This window comes from Molothrus ater, chromosome Z (genome assembly GCF_012460135.2).
Source record: "Molothrus ater isolate BHLD 08-10-18 breed brown headed cowbird chromosome Z, BPBGC_Mater_1.1, whole genome shotgun sequence".
Classification (NCBI taxonomy): domain Eukaryota; kingdom Metazoa; phylum Chordata; class Aves; order Passeriformes; family Icteridae; genus Molothrus; species Molothrus ater.
The window spans coordinates 17,370,082-17,395,182 of NC_050511.2; the positions used below are offsets into that span (position 1 = coordinate 17,370,082).

The following is a 25,101-nucleotide window of genomic DNA, read 5'->3' on the forward strand; positions in this document are numbered from 1 at the left end:
ATATAGAGATGTTCCTGAATCTGCAATTCTTATTTTAATTTATTTAATGAGCTTCTAGCAAATCATTCTTCAGCCCTAAAAGGAACAACATGCCCTTCTGGTAACATGATCAAGCACAGCAAAGGAAACATTTAACTGCTCTTTTTCTAACCCATCCCTTGCTTGCAAAAATGTTCTCATTATTTTCACCTACGAAGCAGCCAAATGTTATTAAGTAACAACATATTTTCTTTCATATATTTGAACATTCCTTTCCAAGGAATGATCAGTCTAACTAGCAAGCATGCATGTTAGACTGTATAAAGACAATTTATCTGCTGGAAATCCACTGTTCAACGTGTTTGGTTACTATGCACAATATAGACAAATTAGATAAGGACCAGTTTGCAAACAGAGATATGTATTGCACAATGTTTAACCAAATTAGGCATCAGAAAGAAATTCTCTCCTTACAGGGTGCTGAGACATTGGAATAGGTTGTCTAGGAAAGCTGTGGATGTTATGTCCCTGGAAGTGTTCAAGGCTGGGTAGGATGGGACTCTGAGCAACCTGGCCCACCTAGCAGTAGGTGTTCCTTGCCCATGGCAGGAGGTTGCAACTAGATGAGCTTCAAGGTCTCTTTCAACCTTAAGGTCCATTCTAGCATTCTGAGTCTATGATGACAATTTACTTGACCATCTCTATTACTGGAATACAAAAAAATTTACTACAAAGAGAGACAGAAGAAAAAGACGAAATGGGAAAAACCCTCAAAGATCAGCCACTGAGCAAAAGTAAGTTATTTTGCTACTTTGGTCAGACCCAAACCTGTCATTCTGGTTTTATAATTGCAGATTTCGGTATTTTTAAACACCTCCCTCTCCTGGTTGCTTTAGGAAAGGTGCAAACCAAGAATAAATGACAATGCATATAAATATGTTGACGTCAAACATAGTAAAGTAAGAGTCCTTATTATTTCCTCTAATATTTTCTAATTATAGAAATCCTACCTTTTCATCAACATAGTAAATTTAAGATATCATTTAGAGGCATGTTGATGCCACTTGCTTTCTTGGATTTTTATTATGGACCTTCAATCCAGGTTCCAATGGTTTTAATACAAAACAGAAACTTGAGAGAAGAACACAGTAACAAAGCAGCTTTTCTTCTGGCACCATACTCTTTTTTGAGTAGAGTTACAAGGTCCTAAAGTACAACTCCAGTAAAACTCAACCACCTCAGACACAGAGGCAGAATAACAGATGTCAGAACTTTGCCAGCTGATTGTTTACACACCAAAACATTATTTACAACTTAAGAAGGCATAAGCTTCACAAAATATAAAGGTACAATTATTAATGATCTTTTTCAACATCAAGACACAAACGTAGTAACATCACAGGGAAGCTCACTACAAACAACACTCACCTTATGATACCTCCTATATTTGGATAAAATCTTGCCATTGCTACTCCAGCTCCTACAATGGCTAGGTTCAGGATAAGCACATGGAAAAGGCTACAGGAAAGTGAGGAAAGAGTGTTAACATCTGTTATATTTATTACAAAATACCACCACTGTCCTTCATTTGCTCTAATATTTAACTGGTACATGGATGGTGTTTTCATTTGCATGACTCACTCTATTAAAGCTAATTAATTTCATAGCAAACATGTCATCTACTGAATATTCAGAGTGCCAATTTCTAAATATCTAGTATTTTGACTCAAAATATTCTTAAGGAATAAGAATGTGCAATTTGGCAATTCTTACAAAAAATATCATACATGGTACTCAGCACTCAAGTATTTCAGATGGACATTCAAATACCAAAGAAACAATACTGTATAACCTAATTCCCACAAGAAAGAATTAGCTTGTTCACAGAATGATCTGAATTGCTCAAAGTGAGCTAATGGAAACCAGAAGAAAGACAAAGATGCATCAAGTGGAAAACATTACAAACACTATTAAAATTTAAACTCTACTGCATTTTGATAGAGGACAAACATTTAAAATGTTGGATGTCTTACAGTATATGAACTGTAATGAACTTCCTTGCTGCTATCCAATTTGTGCTGAATTTTTTTGCTGAATTTGTTTTTACAAATAATTTCCCATTGCTTTCCTTTTGCATTAAGGATGAGAAAAATGGAGGTTTTCTGTTATGCAAAAACAGCTTTTACTGCATCAGACAAATTCAGTGCAGTAATGCACAGAGCTGAGACTTAGGAAAGTATCACTTTCCTTTCGGGAATATAAACTTTGGCATATTTTAGCATAAGGTAAAGTCAGGAAATAGAATAAAAACCTGTGATATTTTGGTCACACAGCTGTTTCTATGAAGGGAAAAAAGAATTCTCACAGAGGAAACATACAAACACTTACAGGTTTTGTTTATTCTTCTGGAGGATATGATTTCCTAAAATATACAAAACCTGTAAGCCAAGGCTAATTTTTTCTTCACTGTAGAAAGTATGTGTATTATGGAGGATCTAACTAACAAACTTTTAAAAAGTGACAGCTTCCATGGCAGAAAGGCTGCCTGCCAGTTTCCAAGTAGGAAGAAAGATAAAAGACATAGAATAGTCTCATTAAAGTTCAGGGAAATTAAGGTAATTAAAACACAAAGGAATAATTTAAGCTACCGACTGTTTTTAACCTTCAATCTTTTAACATTTATTTCAAAAGGACAAAAAAATTCTTCAATTTTGTACATGACATTTTAACAGTGATGCAAGAGGTGTACCTTAAGAGATCAACAATTGCAGTGAGACTACAGCAGCTCTTTAAGTTTTTTTCTGGATATAAATCTGGTAAGACCTCATGAACAAAAAAAAATCCTAACAATCAGACTTCTTAGGGATCAAATGTGTACACCTTTTCTAATACTGCTAAGGAAAGCCAGTTAACTGACCTGTTCACAAAAAAGTGTCTGCCATTAAAAACGACTTCCTCTCTCCCTACACATGGCAGATCACAAATCTTACTATCACACAATTGAAGCAGAAAGTTTATGGACACACAAAATGACAGTACTTCTTCCATTCTCTTTTTGCTAAGATTGTTTTTTTTAGCAAGAGGGCCTAAAACCAGGGCAGGCTTACTAATTCAAAAATGTTCTGCAAATTTGTGTCAGTTCAGAGTATTTTAGCAGAAAACCTGAAAAATCTCCGAAGTATTTTATTCTGGCATGCTTTAAAGACTTGGTTTTATTGTTCAAAGCTGTTGTTTTAAAAAAATTGCTTCTAGATTCTTTTAAATTTTGAAAGCAAATAGGAGTGTCTGTATCTTTGGTGTGAAATGAAACATTTTCTAATTTCTTGATCTGGGAAAGGATTATTAGGTTGAGGGGGGACAATGTCTTCTGGCACATTTGAAAACAATGGTCCTCAAATGCTGAAGTCTCCAAAGCAACTCAGTACTCGTGGAGTAGTGCTTTGCAGTTTTCTCTGTCAAGATTAATCAGATTCCTCAATAACAATACCAAAATCAGAAGGTCTGAAAAGGCTTTGCACCTATCTGTTTCAATGTGAAAGATTACACTGCATTTCTCCCCTGGAACATCCTTGCTCCTTTCTTTACCTTTTGAAACAGCCTGAGTTGTAACCATGACAGGTATTTAACCAGCAAACCCTTTCTTTTACCTAGGCAGATAGTCACAGCTCAGCTCAGCTCATCTCCACGATGGGGAAAAAGTCTTGATCTTGATGGAGAGAAAGCCATTACCATTTACCAAAAAAACCCCTACTCTTCTGAATAAAGTGAAATCTGATACCTAGGGCTACAAGTAGCTACATTATTTGAGGCAGTACTTTTCCTAGGACTCTAGAGCTCCATGCAGGTGTGTTCCAGACAGGACAGGCATTTCTTATAGCCTGTGACATTTTAATAAGTTCTGAATTGTTCAGGTTTAGCCTGACACTGGCTTACAGTAAAGTAAATGCTCACAACACACTGCAAAAGGACAGTCAGGAAAACAGCATTTGGAGGCAGGGGAATAACCACACCATTGGTTATTACAATTATATGATGAATAGTATTTAGAGGACATTAGAGATTAGAAAAGATTTGGCCTGTTTGTGCTTAATCACCCTGGTCACATACAGGTATTTCCTAAGTGGTGCAACTTTCTTCACGGTCAATGGCAGCATAGCTGGGTGGCCCATGCCAGGGCTGGACTGTCTGCCTGGGCAGCCTGGTCAGGGCTACTGCTCTGAGGCAGAGGCTGGGTTGCCTGAAGGAGGCTGTAATTCACAAAGGAAGCACACCCATGGCAAGTCTTTTCTATTCTGTCCTCAGTCTCCATACACTCAGCTGGGCAGTTGAAGATTCTAGCTCTTTTCTATAAAGGGAATCACTGCAAAAATCCTGCAATCCCACAAAAATGGTAACGGAAAGGAGAAGTAAGAAGATTAGAAGAAAATGCAAGCTTTCTTCTAAGTCTTGCTTTTTTCTCTGCTGGCAAGGTTAACCTTTCAGATTGACAGAGGGGAGAAACAACATTGTATGCCAGAAGACCATTAAAGGGCTTGCTCCATCAAGTTCTCTCCCACTGGAGTGGCAGCTACACTAAAGTCACTGAACAGCAGTGACCATATATATCTAATTAACTTTGGCATCCTCAAAGTAAGAATCATGTCAAAAACAGTGAAACCAAACCCTAGCACAGGGGAAATTTAAAGACAGAAACTGATTTTAAATCCGTTCAAGTTTTAAGTTCTCTCAGAAGTTCGAGACTCAGCATGGAGTCACAGGATAAACACACACAATAAGGGAAACTAGAAAGCAAGGAAAGAAGAAAATCAGGATTACCCAAGTAAGAATATTTGAGAGGCTTCTGTATCTAAAAATGCATTCTCTTCCTGGAAATCTCACTCAAGTGACATTGGTCAAAAGACAATGAATCACAAACTTTAAGAGAAGCTAGGCAGAAGTTAGATGAAGAGCAGACAAGCAAACATGCATGCAAACAGAAGAAATGTATTTCATTGCATCAGAAGACATATGTCTGTGGGAGAACTGGCAGGTCTGCTGGGCTACCATGGAGTAAAGGGATGACAATCATTAAGGAAAGCTAAGTGGTTTTGTCTATCAGCTTATTTAACCTCTCAGAACAGGAAAGATGTTAAAAAGTTTTAAAAAATCATCTGATGACTGTTTAAAGCACTTTATGCACACCATATAATTAATCAAGGAATCTCTGTCACAAATATTACTGTAGGAAAGAGCCAGTAACAATAAAAATTGGCTTTCTGTACATATAAGAAGATCCAGAGTCAAGCAAGAAACAGCAGATAAAGCACATGCATCTGGCCCTAAATCAGCTGTTAAATGACACCATTACAAACATATCTCATTTTAGAAAAGAAAGCAATTACCCAATACACAGAATTTTGGCCTTCCTTAACAACACCAGGGAGAGCAAAGAGAATGAACAGTTACTTGGGTTTTGTCCCAGTACATCACTTTCCTCGTTGTAATCCATTTACTAGCATACATTTTGTTGCGGTGTGAAGCAATATCCTGTTTCACCTTTCCCAGTCCCTCAGGTGTGCCAACCTCTCCCTTCCCCTCCCCCTTGCCCCCTTGCTAAGTGCTGTCCATCAATCTTAACATTCCAGCAAGGGCGTTGTCTGGTTGGTGAAGTTCAAAAGATGCCCCTCAGCCCTGGGGTCACTGGCCAGTCTAGGTGTCATTGTCCCCTGTGACTGCCCCCCTCCCACCTCGTTGGTGGCACACCTACCCCTTTCCCTCCCCCTTTCCCCGGGCTTAAAAAGACATGGGACTGTGCAGTCGGGATTCTGTTGGAGCTGTTACCAAGATTCGGAGATCTGTGACGCTGGAATAAAACTCTGGATTAACCCTCCGGCAGAATCCGTCTCCTTTTCCTCTTCACATCACCTGAAGCCCTTCCATTAGAGGTAAAAACTGAATTCCTGCTTGCCTGGACTTGTTCCAAGTGCCAGCTGCAACATACAGCCAGCCAGGGGTGTCTCTGAGGTGAAACACCACAGTTGCTGCCTCTGGTCAAGCAGCAAGGGCCAGAAGAGCCCAGGCACGTTCCACCTGCTAATACTGGGATCATATTCCAATAATATTTTGCAAAATAAAAGAAGGAATTAGGATGTCTTCTCTCATTTCTAAATCTTTTGTAGGAAGTAGAGAAAGGCTGAAGGATTTGTGGATTGAGTGCACCCTCAGCACCAAGTTGTGTATGGTGCAGTGGACATTCTGGAGGGAAGGGATGCCATCCAAAGGGACCTGGACAGGCTTGAGAGGTGGGACCATGCAAACCTCAGAGAGTTCAGCAAGGCCAAGTAAAAGCCTCCTACACCCAGATCGTGGCAATCCCAGGCACACCCACAGGCTGGGCAGAGAAGTGATTGAGAGCAGCCCTGAGGGGAGGGACTTGGGGGTGGTGGCTGATGAAAAACTCACCATGAGCCAGCAGTGAGTGCTCCCAGCCCAGAAAGCCAAGGGAATCCTAGGCTGCATCCAAAGCAGCATTGGCCAGCAGATTGAGAGAAGGGTTCTACCCCTCTGCTCTGCTCTGCTGAGACCCCACCTGGAGCACTGCATCCAGCTCTGGTGTTCCCAGCACGATGACAAGGAGTTGTTAAAACAAGTCCAGAGGAGGGCCAGGAGGTTGGTGAGAGGGCTGGAACACCCCTGCTATGAGGATGGGCTGAGCAAGCTGGGAATGTTCAGCCTGGGGAAGAGAGGGTTGTGTTGGGACCTCACAGACACCTTCCAGTACCTGAGGGGGCCTACAGGGAAGCTGGAGAGGGATTCTCTGACAGGAACCGGAGTGCCAGGGCAAGGAGGAATGAGTACACTCTGAAAGAGGGAGATTTAGGTTAAATATATAGAAGAAGCTCTACTGCAAGGGTGAGGTTTCCCAGGAAAGCTGTGGATGCCCCATTCCTGGAAGTGTTCAAGGCCAGTTTGGATGGGGGTCTGAGTAACCTGGTCTAGTCAAAGCTGTCCCTGCTGATGGCAGTGGGGTTGGAACAAATGATATTCAAGGTCCTTTCCAATTCAAACCACTCTATGATTCTCTGTGATGATGCCTGTAAGAAGACTGCTGTGTCTAGCATGTCTACATGTGTCTTTGAGTTTAAGATAGGCAGAGACACAAGTCACTGAAAAAGGTACATAAGAGCAAGGAGAATCCTCTCTTAGAATCAAGGATGCTTTTGCTCTCCTCCTGACTGTTGGAAGACAAGACTCCCATTTCCTTTCAGATAAGCCATCTCCCACTGTTCAGCTTATGTCTATTGTGAAACCTGGGAGAAAAAAAGTTACATATTGTCTGTTTAAGCATTTATGTTTGGAGAGGCTGAGCTGCTTCATCACTCAAGACTATGGGTTTGTAGGATACTCTATAGGTACACAGCAAAGAGTTGTTAACAGAAAAACAGCACTACAGAATAAAAAGCGTGACACAAAAGAGATGAAAATCAAGTCTTCAGACAATAAAAGCTCCTTTGAAGATGAGTATGCAGTTTCTCATAATCATCCAGTTATAATCCATGGTTTTCCAGAAAAAAATAGGATATTAACCATGATGTTGCTTATTTGCCTTTGATTAGATAAAAAATCTAGATTATAAATTCCAAAACAGGAAACTAGTATCTTGGTGCTTTATTATAATCAGTTTCAGATAAAGAAAAAGGGGTAAAACCAAGAGAATGAAATTGATCTGAGCAATACAATCACACCCAGGAAATAAAAACTATCTGGCAGACCTGTAAACATGTGTGAGATCAAGCTATTTGCTTTAAGTTGCATCCGTACAGAATTCTATGTACTCCAATTATTAACTTAATGGGTATCTGTTAACTCCACCCACAGCAGCAGCAGGAATCCACACCTGCAAATAACTACTGATATGAAGAAGCCTGCTTTTAAAATCAGTGAGCTTCCATGTAAAGCCACCAAGAGCTTAAAAATGAAGATAGGAAAACTTCTAATGAAGACTTGGACCAAAGGAGAAGGTGTTTCTGGTAGGGGTTTCTGACTTTGTTGTTTTGGTCGGAAAATTATAGTCAGAAGGCAAATTTACAACATTTCTCTCATCTGCAAAGAAAACTTAATATAAGAAAGATGCATCCAAGAAAAGATATGTGATTAAGCATATAGAATCACAGAGTTAAATGAGGCTAGGTTGCCAACAGAGATCCTGCTCTTTGCCTCCTTTTTCATCCTTTGGGCTCACTACTCACACAAAAATTTTCTCCAGGCATATGACCTAGGATATTCTCCTCTATTCACCTTATACAGAAATCTAAGAGGTAAAGCATGAATCTATGCAGATCAATCTTCTTATTGCCCAAGAGCTGTTAGCCCTGATTAATGAGGATTTTGAGAAAAGAATCCAACTATATTCAACTATTAACAGAGTGTTAATTTACCTACACAAAAAGCTACAGAAATTAATATTTCCAAGTAGGTTGTTCAGAGTGAATCAATAGGCTCTCTAGTAAGATATCAGTCTATGTTAATAACAGCAAAAGCTTCGTATTTGTAAAACATATCCCTACAAAATCAGCTTTGGGGAAAACCAAAAATACTGAAGTTTTTCCTAGAGAGGTGATAAAGTGCTACTAAAGGAGCTTTGTCATCTTAGGTGACTGGTGAGAACCAGTCATGTAGATACATTCAACAACCAGGCAGTAAATCTTTACTATCCTCCCACAGACATGTTCTGTGCTTGCTACCAGCCTCCAGTTAGTCTTCACTGCATTGAAAAAAACAAGGGCTGACCTTGTAAATGTACAGAAGCCAGAGCCTGAAGGTTAAGTCAGTGATTTCTGTGCTGTGTTTGAGACACCTGGGATGCCAGAGAGCAAGAGAGAGGGCATCAGCCAGAATATGCTGCCTTATCACTATAGGTTGGAGAGACTTTTATGGCTTCCTAGAAACCATTTTTAACTTCTCAGAAGCTTTAAATACTTCACTACAAGGAGTCTTAAAACAAAGTAAATTTAAAAATGAGTGAAGCTATCCACAGGACATCCTGGAGACAAGAATCAAACAAGCATCTGCATCATCAAATCCGTCATACCATGAAGGCTTAAAACAACAAGCTGGAATTAACTTGAGAAGAGACTGGCACAAAGCTGTAGGTTCTAGGAGAGCCCATGAGGGAAATTAAAACCATTCTGGTCAGAGAGTAGTAACTAGAGGGAGGAGATAGGAAAAGGCATATCCACATAATATAAAGGACAAGACTATTTCCCAGTGGCTGTGAAATCCATCTTTAGCACTTAAATAAATGGCCTTGTTTCCAACAGTAACTTGCAGCAGTTCCTAAAAATCCCAACGTTGAACTGCATATAATTCTGAATCAAAAAAAGCAGGCATTTATTTCACTGCCTATTTTTAGGCATTCAGTTTCTAGAACCTATTTCAGGACTCAGAAGAAACCTGAAACTTGGAACAACATCTCTGCAGACCTGAACTGTTGATGCCACAGAGGAAATACACATTCCTTTCTGAGATTTTTTTTCCTTTCCTCCATCAACAATAATTCACAATACAAAATAAGAAACTTGGAGATTAATGGCAACTTCTCAGCTGTGACAAATTCAGTACTCCAGTACTCCAAATTTAAATGTCCTAGGTTTTATTTAAGAAACCAAACTAAAACTGAAATCTGCATCAGCTCTTCCCTGGAGTACAGACATTGTACAAATGCAAGGGTGTGGCTCATCTCTGAAATTAGCATGTGAAAAGCTATTTTTATAAGCATAGCAGCAGCCCAGATAGCACAAGTAACAACTCACTCAGCTATTAGCTCTGTTTAAAAACAGATGGATGATTACTAATCACACACAATCCAAACAAAGATGGCATGCTGAAAGGTTAGTATCTGGAGTATATGTTTTTCACAGCTTAAGGATTGCTCCTTAAGGATTGAGATTAAATGCTCCTGGACTAAACAATTTTTTTCCCTTTTGTCATATAATTGCATAACCCAAAGGGAGTGTGTTGACAAAATTACTATTTATTGATAAAATGAAGAGCTGAACTAAAAGAACCCCCCCCATTCTGCTCTGGCAAACTGTAACAGTCCTGATCTGCAGGCATGCCTATTCACCCTGACTCTACAAACTCTGTGAAACTAGCTTATGAAATGAACCTAATGTACAAAGAAAATCCCCAAAAACCTAGCCAAATTTCTGACAACAGAAAGCCAGTTAAGCAGAGTGTGCCAAACTATTGTCAAGAAACAGACTCCTTACCTTGGGTAAGCATTTCCAAAAAACTGTCTTAACAGCTGAACTCGTGCCAGATAGCCCAACAGTGGGTATACAGTCATCATTTGGAACAGCAGGAATATTCTTGCAACAAACGACATGATGTCATCACTGGGAAAGTTATCTAGAAAATTCTAAACATATAAGTAATGTTACACATCAATGGTGGCTTGTTTACATATATCTGCTGGGTTTTAATATCTATGTGCCAGAAAGAATGGGACAAATCCCAAACAACTACAATTGCTAAATGAACTCCATAACATGAAAAACCCTCTCCCTCTTTTACAACTGCCTTGCCACAAAGTAACAACCAATTTTTGAATGTTACTAAGCTGATGTCAGCGTTAATGCTAATATTACATAACGAATTGCTTTCTGATCTTCTGAACGTCCTCAAACAATCCAGGCTGTGGAAAGGCCACCTGACCTTTTAGGCAGATGGATTCATATACTCCTTTTATCTATCATATCATACCTACTTATTAAAAACAGTTACTTAATGAGTAAAACTGCATTACATACAAATGAGGAAGGGATCATACACTACTAGTGGGAACATCTGAAAAAGTATTATAAGACTTAAACATCATAGAAATATACAAACAGCTTCATAAGTACCTGAGATAGTTAAGAAAATAAATGGGAAGAAAATCACTTTCATCCCGTGAAATTATTTCAGGTGGTTAAAAAAATAATTTGTTTAACAGTGGTACCAGTTCTAACTAATCCATAGTCAGAGGAAGCCTTCAAATGCTACCTTATTGCTAAATATTATGCCAGAGCTATAGAACACCTGGCATAACATGGATCCCCCACTGATAACTGCTATCTCTGAAGCAATTTAGGGTGTGGAAATCAGCTTTGCCTAGAAGCAGATAGAGTTTTTGGCCTTCACAGAGTATTTCATGTGGTGCTATTATCAGAAGAACTCTGCTGGCAAGGCTCACCAATGTCAGACTCCAGAGGTCAGACTTCAAATGTAATTGCAGTGAGAACTCCTATCTAAACAAGCTTGCTTTCACATTCTATTTCTTCTGGAATCCCAATGAGTCACTGCACACACTTCTCAGGATTAAAGAAGCTAAAGAAATAAAAATCTCAATTGTTCACTTGTTCATTTTGGTCCTTCATCACTTTCACAGAGTATTTATTATATGTTTGTTTTTCACTGAAATATTGGGAACCATTTGTGAATATAAATGAGATAACACAAGCATTAGTCATCTGTTCATGGTAGTGCCCACGAGGTGTCCCACCAACTGACCACAGTCAAGCGCAGATGCTCCTGCCAGGGCAAATCATGAAGCAAGAAGCAGTAACTGGGGTTTTTTTATTGCATATTTATTAAAAGGTTAAGGACAAGTAGGGTATCTTGGCATGTATTAGGAAGAGCATTGTCAGCAGGTCAAGGCAGGTGATCCTGCCTCTCTACTCAGCCTTGGTGAGGCACATCTGGAGTGCTGTGTCCAGTTCTGGGCTTCTCAGTACAGACATGGAGCTCCTGGAGTGGGTCCAGCTCAGGGCTACAAAGATGATTAAGGGACTGGAGCATCTCTCTTACAAGGAAAGGATGAGGCAGCTGGGCCTATTCCTGTTGCACCTCATCGATGTATGCAGGTATCTGAAAGGAGGGTGCCAAAAGGATGGATCTGGCTCTTCTTGGTGGTGCCAAGCAATAGGACAAGAGGCAATGGGCAGAAACTGATGCACAGGAAGTTCCAACTGAAGATGAGGAAGAGCTTCACAGTGTGAGTGACTGTGAACCGGAACAGATTGTCCACAGAGGTTCTGGAGTCTCCCTCACTGAAGATATTCCAGAACCATCTGGATGTAATCCTGTGCCATATCCTCTGGGATAGCCCTGCTTGAGTAGGGAGGTTGGACCAGATGACCCACTTCGGTCTCCCCAAAAAACACATCTTGTGATTCCTTGAAATACATACTACAGTAAAATATCTCACCTGTTCAATACATTCTTTGGATAATGGTGGAGAAGGAAAAGATGCAAAAATTATCACTCCAACATACAGGTATGTTAGTCCAACTAGGAAGTATGCAATAGAAAGGTCTCTCACCTGAGGAAAAACAAGATTTTATTTTGGCCAGCACTTACACACAAAACCAGACGAAATAAAAACCTCATAAGAAGACTTCTATTTCATGTATTATGTTACTTTTATATGCATTACTTTCTTATGTTTACTACTATCACTTGTACATATTTATTTTTACTTCCTACTACTTGGATGGAGACTTCAGACCTGGTTCTAATCAGATCAGAAAGCTGCAATACCCCAAAGTTGACCTAGACATGTATTGTTATCTCTCACATACAAAAAAGGCATGAATGAGATATGCCAATAGATGTGGCATGTTATTCCTGATGCATAAGTATACACTAGTTATTAAAACAAACAAGAAATCCCTTCTACTTTCTTACATTCAACTATTCCTAATAAGACCCTTGGAACACAGACACACAGAAAGCCCAGAAAGCCCTATGTTAAATTTCTTTGTCATGAATAAAATCTTGCAATAAAAGACATCATTCTACCCAACTGCAGATGTAATACAAAGGAATTTAATCAGAGATTTTAAGGAAAGAGTGTTGAAACTAGGGTCCTAAATCCACACTTAACTACACTACATACACTTAAGTATGGATTTAAACCTAAACTTCAAAGTTCAGTTCTGAAAATTTTGGCTATGTTTTTAAGGTATATAATATATACAAATATTTTCCACTATACAAAAATAACCATTTATTACAGGAAGATAACTGGCAAAACTAATTAAGTACTTTATGAAACTAGAGAATTCACATATACATCAGACTGATCTCACAGCAATGTACTTGTTGAGTTATTCTTTTACATAAATTCCTTTCTTTGGAAATAAAGAGGGAGACCATTTGTTTCTAGTTATTAGCTAACTAAATTCTGTATAAGCTTTGTTACAGTACAAAACACTCATCACCTTACAGAAAACCATTTGTTCAGCTGCTGCTAATCATCAGCTTCTTAAAGGATTACTAGTAATGTTTCAATACATGACCCTATTTTCCCAAGACTGAGAAGCAAGTCTTACCAGCCCAGGCATAGCACCAAATTATTAGAATTATACTGGTTTCCAGACCAGGGTTATAATTATCACCTCCAGCCAGCTCACTGAACATGAGCAAAGCTTCCTCACATCTGTGCATGGGAATGTTTCCCTAAGTGCTTCTTCACACTATCTTATTGACAGAAAAACATATCCTACACCATTCCAGGCTCTGCCAAGGGCAAGGTAATCCCCGAGGAAATTATAAAATACTAGATTATGAGTTGTGAGAGAAATTCAGATAGAAGCCAGTTTTTGTGAAAGACGTGGAATCTCCTATTCATTTTGCATGTTTTTGGGGTAGAAGATTGCTGTCTGATGAGGAATATTATTTGCCTTTTAGAGCTGATGGGAAAAAGGAATCAGTGGGATTTGAACATGTTCCAGGGTCATGTTCCAGCCTTCAAGCTCCCAGCAGCTGCACATTTCTAGCTGCAACCTCTTCCTTCTGCTAACCAGTTAAATGCACATGGAAGATGATGGCCTAGGCCTTCACTCTCCTCATACTGGCCATTGAGTAAGGATTATCAACTTTCATCAGAAGTTGAGCAGTAGCCTTTTCTTTAAATTATATGCAGAATTTCTCCTTGTGACATGAGAAGCTGTACAGATTTTTATATATCATCTACATCTTCAAAAGCACTAGTGCCCACCCACTGTAAGAACTAATTTTAAGAATATTAAATATGAGCATCCATATTTCTTGCAGGTATTTATCAGTAACTTCCATTAATTGTAGGACTCAAGAGACACAGTAACATGGTTTTGCAAAGAGATACAGACTCTCATCTCTTGAGGACAGGACTTGGATAATTTTTCAAAACACATCCAGTGTGTTTTGCACATCTTAATGCACATCATCTGCCAAAACCTACTTTAAATCTGGTATTTTAGGAGTAGTCCTGGTGCATAAAAACAGTATAGTAACTCACAGTTGTTATTTGTACTCTGCCTACACATAAGTCCTAGAACCAACTGTAAAACTATTTTTGCTGTGACGAGTGCATGCAGTTGTGAGGGCAAGAAATCTGAAATAAAATTCTTACTGCTTCCTTTGGACATGAAAAATGGTAGATGGTGTGCTATTACCTCCAACAGGTACTTGCACCAGTACTAACCAGTTCAGGCTTCCAGAGTTCTTAAGGGTGTATGCTTTAATCTGCACTGAAACTAAGTGCTGAGATAATTTTGATAATTTATTTTCATAGCATGTTACACAACAGACTATTTTCTCCAGGTGTTGTCACCATACAAAGAGTACCCAGATTTTGATCTGAATAGCTATTAAAAAAGAAATAGACAACTTGAAAACCTGGATTTATTTTTTTCTCAAACATACATCAACTCCCTTCCAAATACATGCTTCTGCGTATAATTTCATTCTTCATTTCATGCTTCTGTGTACATTTCCTATGTACACTCTGTACAACAACATGGGTTTACATAACAGGAACATCTTTTGATTAATGTTCATTATTCCTCAAGAGACCTGGGTTCACTCCCTAAAGATGTTGACAGTACTGTTTAGACAGCATAATTCCAGAAAAAAATCAAAGAACACATGGGGAGAGATAAAAAGATTATCTTAAGTAAGAGCAATAACTACACTTTTTTATTTTAAATTTGATACTTGAGGCATTTACATTCCACAAAAGTGGACATTGCTGTGGTGAATGCTGCCTAAGCATAAGAATATAGCAATTCTTACAGCCACAGTTTAAGAATCAAACTTGTAGAAAAAACAATGTTGGAAGCAATACTTATTTGTAGAATCACAGAGGGAGTCTCCAAGTAAGTATCTAAGGCAATATGCAGGTCACAGTTCATAAGGATCATAGTCTGATACCTGCCAAACCCTTCTCAAATACTCCTGAAGTAACAGGCAGATTTTCAGACAGGGCTTGGAGAGCATATGTTAGCTGCAGTTACTTCTGACAGGGAGCTCTCCTGGTCAGATCCACAGAACAAAGAAGTGGTTAGAAGTGCTGCTGGAAGAAGAGAAAATTGGGTGATCAAGGCCAGCAGCAGCAGTAGAACAAAGGAAGAAATCAGCCTCCTGACAAAAGGATGAGTGTGGAGCTAACGAAGACAGCCCTGAAAGTACAAGACATTGTATCACATCCACAGACCAGTCAGTACTCAGGTGCTGGCCGAATATGCAGCATGGGATTTGGCATGGCACAGAGGAGGCTCTGTGGCTCTACGGATATTTCTTGTGTGATGCTGCTACAGGCTGCTTCCAGGCCTTGATTTGCTGCTGAATGCCATGGAGAAAACCGTTCACTTCCTCCTCAGTACCAGTGAAAGCTAGTTTGTGGAGTTGCTTCTTGGATGGAGAAGCCTGTATCAGTGCTTAGTAATGATTACCATTTGAAACACCTTTTGATCATCCCATTTCAGATTAGTCTCTTCTCAGGAGACATGCTGTGTCCCTAATATCTCAACAGGACTTTGATCTATATCATAAAAATAGACTTCACCTGCTCGTGCATCAAGGGCAAGTAGTAACATTTAACTAGGTGACAAAAATAAATACTTCACCAGGATGGATGACGCTGTGCCTAATTTTGGCAGGAAACAGAAACCAATGGTATGGCACCATCAATGGAAGCTCAATCTGTTTACAAGGAATAAAGTGTTTCAACACTGCAGAAAATAAGTACCATTTGCAGCTCCATGCCTTCTGCAGTTAATACCTAGACAAGAAATATCTCCCCACTCACAGCCTTTCTCCCAGGTATATCCACAAGCAACTGTCAGGAGACAGCACTAGCTTATTTATGCCTGTGGATCATGGTGCACTTGTGTAGCATCCATAGTGTTGCTGAGGGAAACTGATCACAAACATTAATCAGGAAAAAACCAACCAACCAAAACCCACACCTAGACTCCTTTTGGTGGCTGGCTTACATGTCCTATGCAATTTATTTCTGAACCATCTGACTGACACTGTACAAAAACTTATGCTGATAAATACAAGGAGGCAGCAGCAGTGGGAGATGAGACCAGGAAGGTCAATTCTGAACTGCAGACTAAAAACCTGCTCACAGGGCTTCTCCAGGCTGTGCTGCTGACATGTGGCTTGCTCTGGTGCACTGCTCTTCTCTTCTCACATCCACACCACTGTACAGGAATAGTGGCCAGAGCACTCCTCCCCCATGTGTATTTTAGCTTTTGGCTGTGATGCACGCCTGTGACCAGAATGGAAGCTGCTATTGTTTTGAATTTCTGACTCCATAAGAGGAACGTTATTGTTTGTCTTACTCTTTTCCACCTCCCCAGAGAGTTGTTCTATGACCTCTAGTTTCAGTAAGTTTTGATCAAGACTAAAACAGTGCTTTTCCAGCTTGCCAAGTTCTGTGCCTTTTGACAGAACACTGAAGGAAGTGCCATGTTAACAGGTCCATCAATAAAACAGTGACGTTTTTATCCATGGAGTTGTGTCAGTATCACCCCATCAGATCCTGAGAGAAGGAAGCATCTTGTAAATATATTGGAAAAACCCCCCATGACTTATGACAGAGGGCAAGACCCCTATATATATGGAAATCTCCCACTTAACCCAGCAGCTTAGTGACATAATCACAAAACAGCTCTTCAAGAGCACAGGTACTTCATTAACATTTGCAAAGCACTTTTGAGACCTAGGTGAAAGGCTCCTGTACAGCTACAAAGAGGAAAAGCAATCTCCAGCCAAATAAAACTACTACAAGAATTACACAGAGATTTGTTTTCCCATTAGAAATCTTTCCTGCCATACTTCAAAGCTGTCCTTTCTAAGCAATTTGAACCTTCTTCTGCAATGCAGAGTTTTGTCAAGGGCTTGAGATCCATGCTACGGCTGACTTGGAAATTCAAGTTAAGCTCCAGGGAGGGTATTAGAAAAGCTGATTCAAATGCAGGCAACAGTTTCTTCCTCCTTCACACAGGAAAAGCAAGCTGGAGAACACTCCAGGTGCTGCTCTTTGCATCTGATTGCTTGCTCCGATGTAAACAGAGGGGGAAAATACACAGGAAAACCTTGAAGATGGAATGAGGGTATTAGCATATAGAGCTGATTGCTGGAGATCTAGCCTTTAGAATTTGAAAGCCACAGTTAAAGAGAAATCTTGCCCTTCTCCACATCATAAGATTTTCTTAAGGAAATCAAGAAAAAGCTTATTTAGCTTTCTTTGTCCAGACTTCTAGCTGAGAAGCCCTAAGCCCCCAGAAGCTTTCCTGGAGGACAATGCATGACTCCTTTGCAGATACGTAATTCACAAGCTGGTCTTGATTCACAGGTAAAAGGAAGCAACTATGCAGACTTTTAAAGCCTAAGAGGTCATCTCATTGCATTGGTACATAATCTGTACTTCACTGTCAAATAATCAAATCTGATCTATTTTATCTGATGTGCTGGATAAGCATCTGGCTCTAAGTGGCGCTGATTCAGTAGGGGGAATAAGAGGTTCCAGAGGTTCCTTACAACCTCAAGCATTCTGGGATTCTATGATTTCATTACAGTTTTTCATACACCTAGTATTTAAAAATCTTTTTATGTTATTGCAGGTACCTTTACAGCTAACATTTTAATGAAGCTGGACAAGAATCCTTGGAAGTAGAGAGGAAAAAATAAAATAATAAAAATAATTAAAGTAAAAGTTACTCTCAGACTCTGTGTATTGTATTTACTCCATTTGGTATTTTAAAATGGGAAGATATTAACAAAGAATGCAGTTCCATCTGGAGAAGCAGTGCTTAGCTTTTTCAAGGGTAAAGCACCAGTCCAAAGACTATGTATCACAAAGCCTCCTGGTCCAGGCTTCAACTTGCAGGATTTCCTAAATTGTGCCAAGTTTCTCTATTCACTTTGACTAGAATTGTGACACAAAACTACTGAAGCAATTCCGAGAACAGTTATTACCTAGACCTCAAAACTACTTTTCAGGATTCTGCTAACATCAGTCATGTACCAAATACTTTCCACCATTTTTCATTCTAAAATTGGTCAGTTTTCATTGCGTCCTACAACATGGTCAAGTCATCTGCCTCTTGTGTGTAATTTGGCTATTTAATACCAGCTTGTAAATTTGGGGCATTCCTCAGGGCTTTTATGTAAATGAATTTGTAATTTATCTGTTACTGCCTCATAGCAAGGAAAAGAATGTGTAGCTTTTTTCTTATCAAATCACAGGAAAAAATTACTGTTGTCTGGCAATCTAGAATAAATAAGCACAGTTTTGTGACGTTACTTACGTTGTTTTCTTGATTCCTGTTATTCTGAAGAAGTGTGATGACACAATTGTGGATGAAGAAGGCAAGTGTTAGAACCCCTGTCAGCTGAGGGAACAGAATTCTAAACTCTAAACAAAGAAAAAAAAAGTGTTTTTAAATTACTTCTTTGAAACAAACAATGACAAAATGCAGATGACATACAGTGCTCTGGAGGGTACTGACAAATGCATGAACCTCCATCTTGAAATGGGACAATCTATCTCGTATCTGACCACAGCCAATGCAGATACTTAATCAGGAAGTGCAAGATACATGAAGACAATAGTTACTATAGAATATACTTTCCAGCAGGGCTTCTCTGATAGACTCCAACCATCAGTGATTACTAGGTTAATTTAAGATTGGTACATACAAGGTTTTCTGCTCCTCAACAGTTTAACTGGAAATCATTTGTGAAACTGGAATTGACAGCAGTGAGGCTGTATACCTACGGGTTCCTGAAGAGGGAGATGGAGGGAAGGAATCATTTACCCTGTGAACACTTTTAGTTATTAAGAAGTCACTTATGCTACCGGAAGAAAAATTACATCTGTAGATACTTAAGAGGTTCTGCTTACAAGACAGGGCATAAAGAAAGGCAGAGCAATTTCTTATCATGCTTCACAGCATGTATGAAAAGAATTTCCTTCTTTTCTCCATGGGAATAGCATTTTTCTGCTTCTTTTAATACTCAAAAGATGTTCACAAGATGGTGGTTCTCCAAGTGCTGCAAATCGTCTAGGAATTCACCAATGCATAACATCATTAAAGCAACATCTTAATTGGTATTACCTAAGAATGTATGTACTCTTTAGAGTGCTAACAGCAATTAGAGAACCCTAAGATAGGCAGCTTCTGAAAAGCATCCAGAAGTATAGCACAACACTCTTTAGAGGTTCACAAACCCTTACAGAACAAACCACAGAGAGCTCCATGCAAACATATTTAAAACAGACTTCTGTAAAGTGCTATGAAGTTAGGAAAGTAAACACACTCCAGGCAACTAAAGAAGGGCTTATCCAAACTGAAAGAATAAGCCTTCCCTAGAGCTGGTTTCACTGTACCTTCAATATCTAATTAGCATGATGTGCTACTGACAGAATTGAGAGTGCAAGCAACTTGTGGCCTTGACTTCTAGGCCCTGTTTTCCATGCACTACTTCAATCTCAATAATAAAAAGCAAACTGACAGTTTCAGAATCTCCTGGAAGCTGTATTTGTATGCATTAGGTACCTGCTTTTTCTATCTCCTAGCAGTAGGAGTTTTTGCCAAATTAATCAAACTACTGGGTGCTCTATTTCTCAATGGCCTGCAGCACGTGCGTCACTACAACCCATTTTTCTCATTTGTTTCTAAGAACAGAAGAAGGGATACTATTCTAATGTTTAGGACACAGCTCCCTAGAGCTAACTGGTCACAAAATTTTGCTTATTGTAACGGATGGGGGAAAGCCAACTAGGACCTAACCTTTGTTCTCTTATTCCAGGTTTCTTAAAAAAAGAAACTTCATCTCTTTAGGCTAGCTGTTCAAGCAATACCAAATGCCTCTTGTTTATGACTACGGCATCTCACAGAGGAATTTATAACAGTAATTTGGAAAGAACAAATAGGCATCAAACAATCTTCAATAAAAACAAAAACATACTGATATGTACTGATGGGATAAAACTGGCTAATGGGTGTTTGAAAGAGAAGAGCTACAAAGATTATGGCCTAAAACTTGAGATAAACTGGGAAGTATGGGAAAACTGTACTTGCAAATTATGATGAATGAGCTATTTTATTTAAGCAAGACAGTGCGTGGAGAACTTAAATCACCCTTAACAGTCAGTCTGTCTACAGTTTGTAATTTCTAATTGCTACTGAAATAGGCATGATCTGAAACTGGTACAACTAGAACTTAAAATAACATAGGTGAAACAGGACTAAGGTAAACTCTCTGGCATAAGATATATGTTGAAGATTCCGCTGATAGGGGCTCCTTCTCTTCCCTACTGTTGATAGTGCCTGTTAACTAAGGAACATCACTGGGAAAGGGATTCCTTGCCATTTGGTCCGGAGGGATCTTTCCTCTAGTTGCAACATCAGCATTTCCTCTATTTATGTTTCAGAGGTGATAAAGGTAAAAGAGAAAAAAAAAAAAAAATTAAACTCACCAAATATATACTTCACCACTGCATTTTAACTATCTTACCTGGTACAAAAAATTCATTCTCTGTAAACCAGTTGAATTCTAAGTGTATTCCCAGATGAGCAGCCTTTACTGTAACCAGAAAAACTAAGTAGACAACTGAAACTGTACCTGGAAAAAACAAGAGGCAAATACCATGATATAGTAAAAAGTATTATGCAGGATTTAATTTCTCCTCCATCCATCTAGTTGCTAGTAGTCAAGCAGTTATAGTTAGTATTCATTCCTAACAGAAGACTAGGTCTAAACTTCTTCTTTACTTCTCTTGTAAATCAGAGAGAAAAAATAATGTACATGCACCCAATATAAACTTCCAGCAAGTTTAATAACTTCCCGGTGCTGGTGACAGTAGAGGAAGTACCCGGTAATCCCTGCTGCTGGGCACATAGGTCTTTCGGCACAAACAGACCAGTTCCAGCTTCCACTGCCAGGATTTCAATCTAAGTGGAGACTGATCATAGCACTCCAGCTATTACAATGTTCATCTAGTCACTGACTTTTTGAACCAAACAGCTCAATGGAAAGTGAAATTACTGCACTTATGAACTTTACATTTGGAGCCAGAAGTTGGTGACGACACTTCAATGCTACTGATTAAAGCATTGTGTTATTTGTAACTTTGGATAATCTTTGTTATAATACCGGGTTTGCATTCCATCTCATTGGTTAAGAGGCATCCAGCAGGCACCTGTACAGCTTAACAACTACAAATGAGATCACAGATGCGTATAATGTCTTGCTGTGTATACCTGCAGAATGGAGGGTATATGGTCCTGTTTCAGACCATTTGAAGGAGACAAGAGCAGAATAGTAACTACCTAAAAATTGAAGGAAACTGAACAACAATAATTAAGGCTACTGCAATGAACCTCATGGCCAATAATGCTGCTGGTGAGCAGAGAACAGGCTGTAAGCAAGTGAAGACAAAACCCCAGCATTTTAACCCAGCAAAGTTAAAAAATAAACAGAAGGAATTATAATTTGATTGATAATCTCTTGAGCACAGACAAGAAATTAGGAAAATAAAAGGTTCTATATGTGAAGATCAGCTAAAAGACTCTGTAGTTTCCTAATGACTTCTGTTTCCACAGCTATCAAAATAAGTAAAACTCTACTGAGATAAATTTCATCATCTCAAAATTGTCTTCCATTTTTTATTGTCTTATAAACTTCAAGGTTTACAAAAATTAAGGCAATTTTGAACACCTTCTCAATTACATAATAATCTATTGAAGCAATGAGTAATTCATATTCTGGGTTTAATTTTTTTTCTACATAAAACCCACACCTTTTGCACAGAAGCAAAGTACCAAATCAAGTACTTTGATCGAGTACACAAATTCCCGCATGGTATTTTCATTTAGTGGTTTCAGCAAGAGCAGATCAAAGCTCTGATAAAGTGTCACTATGGAACAGATGAACAAACTAGACTTTCAAATCCCTGTCCTCTACCACCTTTACAATGCATATCCAACTTTTTCAACCTCTGATCCACATCCAGTTTTCTCTTTCTCTTCATTGTGGGCTTCAGTGCTACCCCTCAGACATTTTCTACTCCCTGAACTGTGACCAGCTCCACCCATCATGCATATGCTTTACTCACTTTATCAGCCCCACCACCTTGGCATTCTACCTCAAGACATGTAAGCAGGAAGTCACAATTGTTTCCTCTGCAGCACAGAGGAATCCACAATACTGGAAGTTGGGACAAAGAACAGAAGCAGGTCATACTGACTGACTGATGCTGTAATTAATTAGTCACCTGATTGTCAGAAAATGTCTTCAGATCAGAAGCAACTGCTGGTTTGAAATGTTTACCAGAGGAGGAAGAATATGCCTGACTATACCAAGGTAACATGTATCAAATGCTGCACAGTGGTATGTAGAGAACCATTTGGGAAAATCTGTTGTAGATGTAATGGAATTTGTTTCATGGTATTATTAAGCAAGAAAAAGGAAGGAAAGGAAGAAAAGGAAGAAAAATGAACTCCATATTACCCGTAAGATTCAAGCAAAGCAGCAGACAAAGCCTGTGGGGTTAATATACCAACCAACAACCCACTTCGAGGCACAATATGGGCTGCCACCAAAATACTGGAACAGTGGCTGGAAAGCTGCATAATAGAAAAGGATCTGGAGGTGCTGATTGACAGAAGCTGAACATGGGCTGGCAATGTGCTGACAGGTGGCCAAGAAGGCCAATGGCACCCTGGCCTGGATCAGCAATGCTGTGGCCAGCCAGACCAGGGCAGGGATTGTCCCCCTGTGCTGGGCACTGATGAGACTGCTCCTGTGACATAAAAACTGCCAGTTTTGGGCTCCTCATGACAAGAGGACATTTTGATGCTGGAAGTGTCTAGGGAAAGGAAATGAAGCTAATGAAGGGTGAGGAGCACAAGTGCTGTGAGGAGCAGCTGAGGGAGCTGGGGGTGTTTATCCTGGAGAAAAGGAGGCTCAGGGGAGACCTTATCACTCTCTACAGCTGCCTGAACAACTGGCTGTGGCCAACTGAGCCTTGGTCTCTTCTCCCAAGCAACCAGTGACAGGATGAGAGGACATGGCCTCAAGCTGTTCCAGGGAATGTTCAGATTTGGGAAATGTTCTTCTCAGAAAGGGTTGTCAAGCTTTGAAACAGGCTGTCCAGAGAAATTATTGAGTCACCATCCCTAGATGTATTAAACCTGCACAATGTGCAGATACAGCACTTATGGACATGGTTTAGTGGTGGACTTGACAGTGTTGGGTTAACAGTTGCACTCAGTGACCTTACAGACTTTCCCAACCTAAAAGATTTTATGATTCTACTCACTGGAGTAGTTTTCACTGTCTTCTATACACTTCAGTCACAGGGAACCAATGCTTTAATAGTATTTGTTACCTACCTAGGACATTGAACTTTGCAAAGAAGGACGGAGACTTCAGATTTAGCAGGGGTAGAAGAACTGCAATCAGGTAAAATGGTACTGTTTTTGATTTGTCCCACCATTCCTCAAAGAGTTCAAAACCTGTTCTGTTGCCAGAAGAGAACATCACAGTCGTGTTCTGTGGTGGGTGATCACTAGCAGCACTTGGACAAATGACTGGAACAAAGGAAAACAAAAACATCCTCAGATGAAAAGGGTTTTATTTGCACAGAATACTCAGAGTCAAGAGCCCGCAACTGCTGGTGTGTTTTACCTACTGAGGACTGCTCAAGTGCCGTGTTCAGTATCTCAGTTCCTAACTTGTTTGTTTTTTTAATCAGGAATTCATTGCTAAGATTCCACTGCTAGGCACCTTGCACTCTAATCTGACAGAGGTACAGTTCTCCCACTTGACCACAACAAAGATGATAATTTATCTGAAGCCCAAGTTGTGACACAGGATCATCCTTCAAAGTCACATACCTATAACGAGGCCTGTTCAGTGCCCATGTGCACCTGCTGGAATCAAGTCACAGTAATGCTCCCCTGCATCTGGCTGCATATTTAGCACCCTAATCTGTCCCTGCACACTTCAGTAAGATCATATCAACCAAAATTCAAGTGCACTGAAGAGCCTAAATTACTGGTAAATTGCTCTAAAAACAAACTAAGGATTATAAGAAAGGTACTGTAACAACTGGCAGGTTGAAAACCCACACACTGAACAAAAACACTTTTGTCATCTTTGTGCCATGACAGGGGTAAGTACATCACTGCCAGACAACACAACACAACAAATTTAAGATGTGCTCCAGTAACAGTGCTAAGAGGTAATGTCATACTCCTCTTACATGGAGGTTGATCAATGGCAGCACCTGAACAAGTGAAAATCAATCAAAAAAATCAACCAAAAAGACCCTCTGAGAAACACATGCCTATGAAGCTCTGTGTTGAAATATAAAATTTACTGTTCTCATAATGTCTTATTTAAAATCTTGGCATCCCACAACAGTTGATAGCCACTATCCTACATTGTCTCCATTTCTGTTCTGTCAAAAAAGGCAAACGCATAAAAAACATTCTCACAAATTTCTTCCTTAAAAGAGGATTGTTTCACAAACCTTGAAAAACACTTTTATTCTTACTGATCTCCTTGGTATCCCTGGATGTCCTGTCAAGAGTCACTTGAACATCTGACAGCCCTTAATTCTGTGTAGCAGCTGGTTTAAATCTAGTTGGTGGAGGATAGTGTGGAATATTGTCTACTTTGCCTCCAAGTTATACCCCCTGCTGCATAAGCATGGGAGAGAACAGCAGAAGCAGGAGAGAGCACAAATTGGTGCCTAGCTGGTAAGGACTGTTAGAGGAGCAGGATTCAACACTAGCTCAAACACAAATCAACTGG

The 25,101-nt window shown here is 39.5% G+C and overlaps 1 protein-coding gene across 2 annotated transcripts in view; it reads right to left on the reverse strand.

The window, feature by feature from the left end:
* SLC38A9 (solute carrier family 38 member 9) overlaps nucleotides 1-25,101 on the reverse strand; it is a 46,649-nt gene that overhangs the window by 2,495 nt on the left and 19,053 nt on the right. The window contains exons 9-14 of one of the 2 annotated variants that reach the window (XM_036403140.1): nucleotides 23,676-23,873; nucleotides 20,797-20,904; nucleotides 18,585-18,691; nucleotides 12,209-12,322; nucleotides 10,230-10,378; nucleotides 1,408-1,497 (exon numbers count right to left, since the gene is read on the reverse strand). In XM_036403140.1, coding sequence (XP_036259033.1) covers nucleotides 1,408-1,497; nucleotides 10,230-10,378; nucleotides 12,209-12,322; nucleotides 18,585-18,691; nucleotides 20,797-20,904; nucleotides 23,676-23,873 — 766 coding nt within the window. The remainder of the gene's footprint in view (nucleotides 1-1,407; nucleotides 1,498-10,229; nucleotides 10,379-12,208; nucleotides 12,323-18,584; nucleotides 18,692-20,796; nucleotides 20,905-23,675; nucleotides 23,874-25,101) is intronic. The other variant, XM_036403141.1, reaches the window with a different exon arrangement.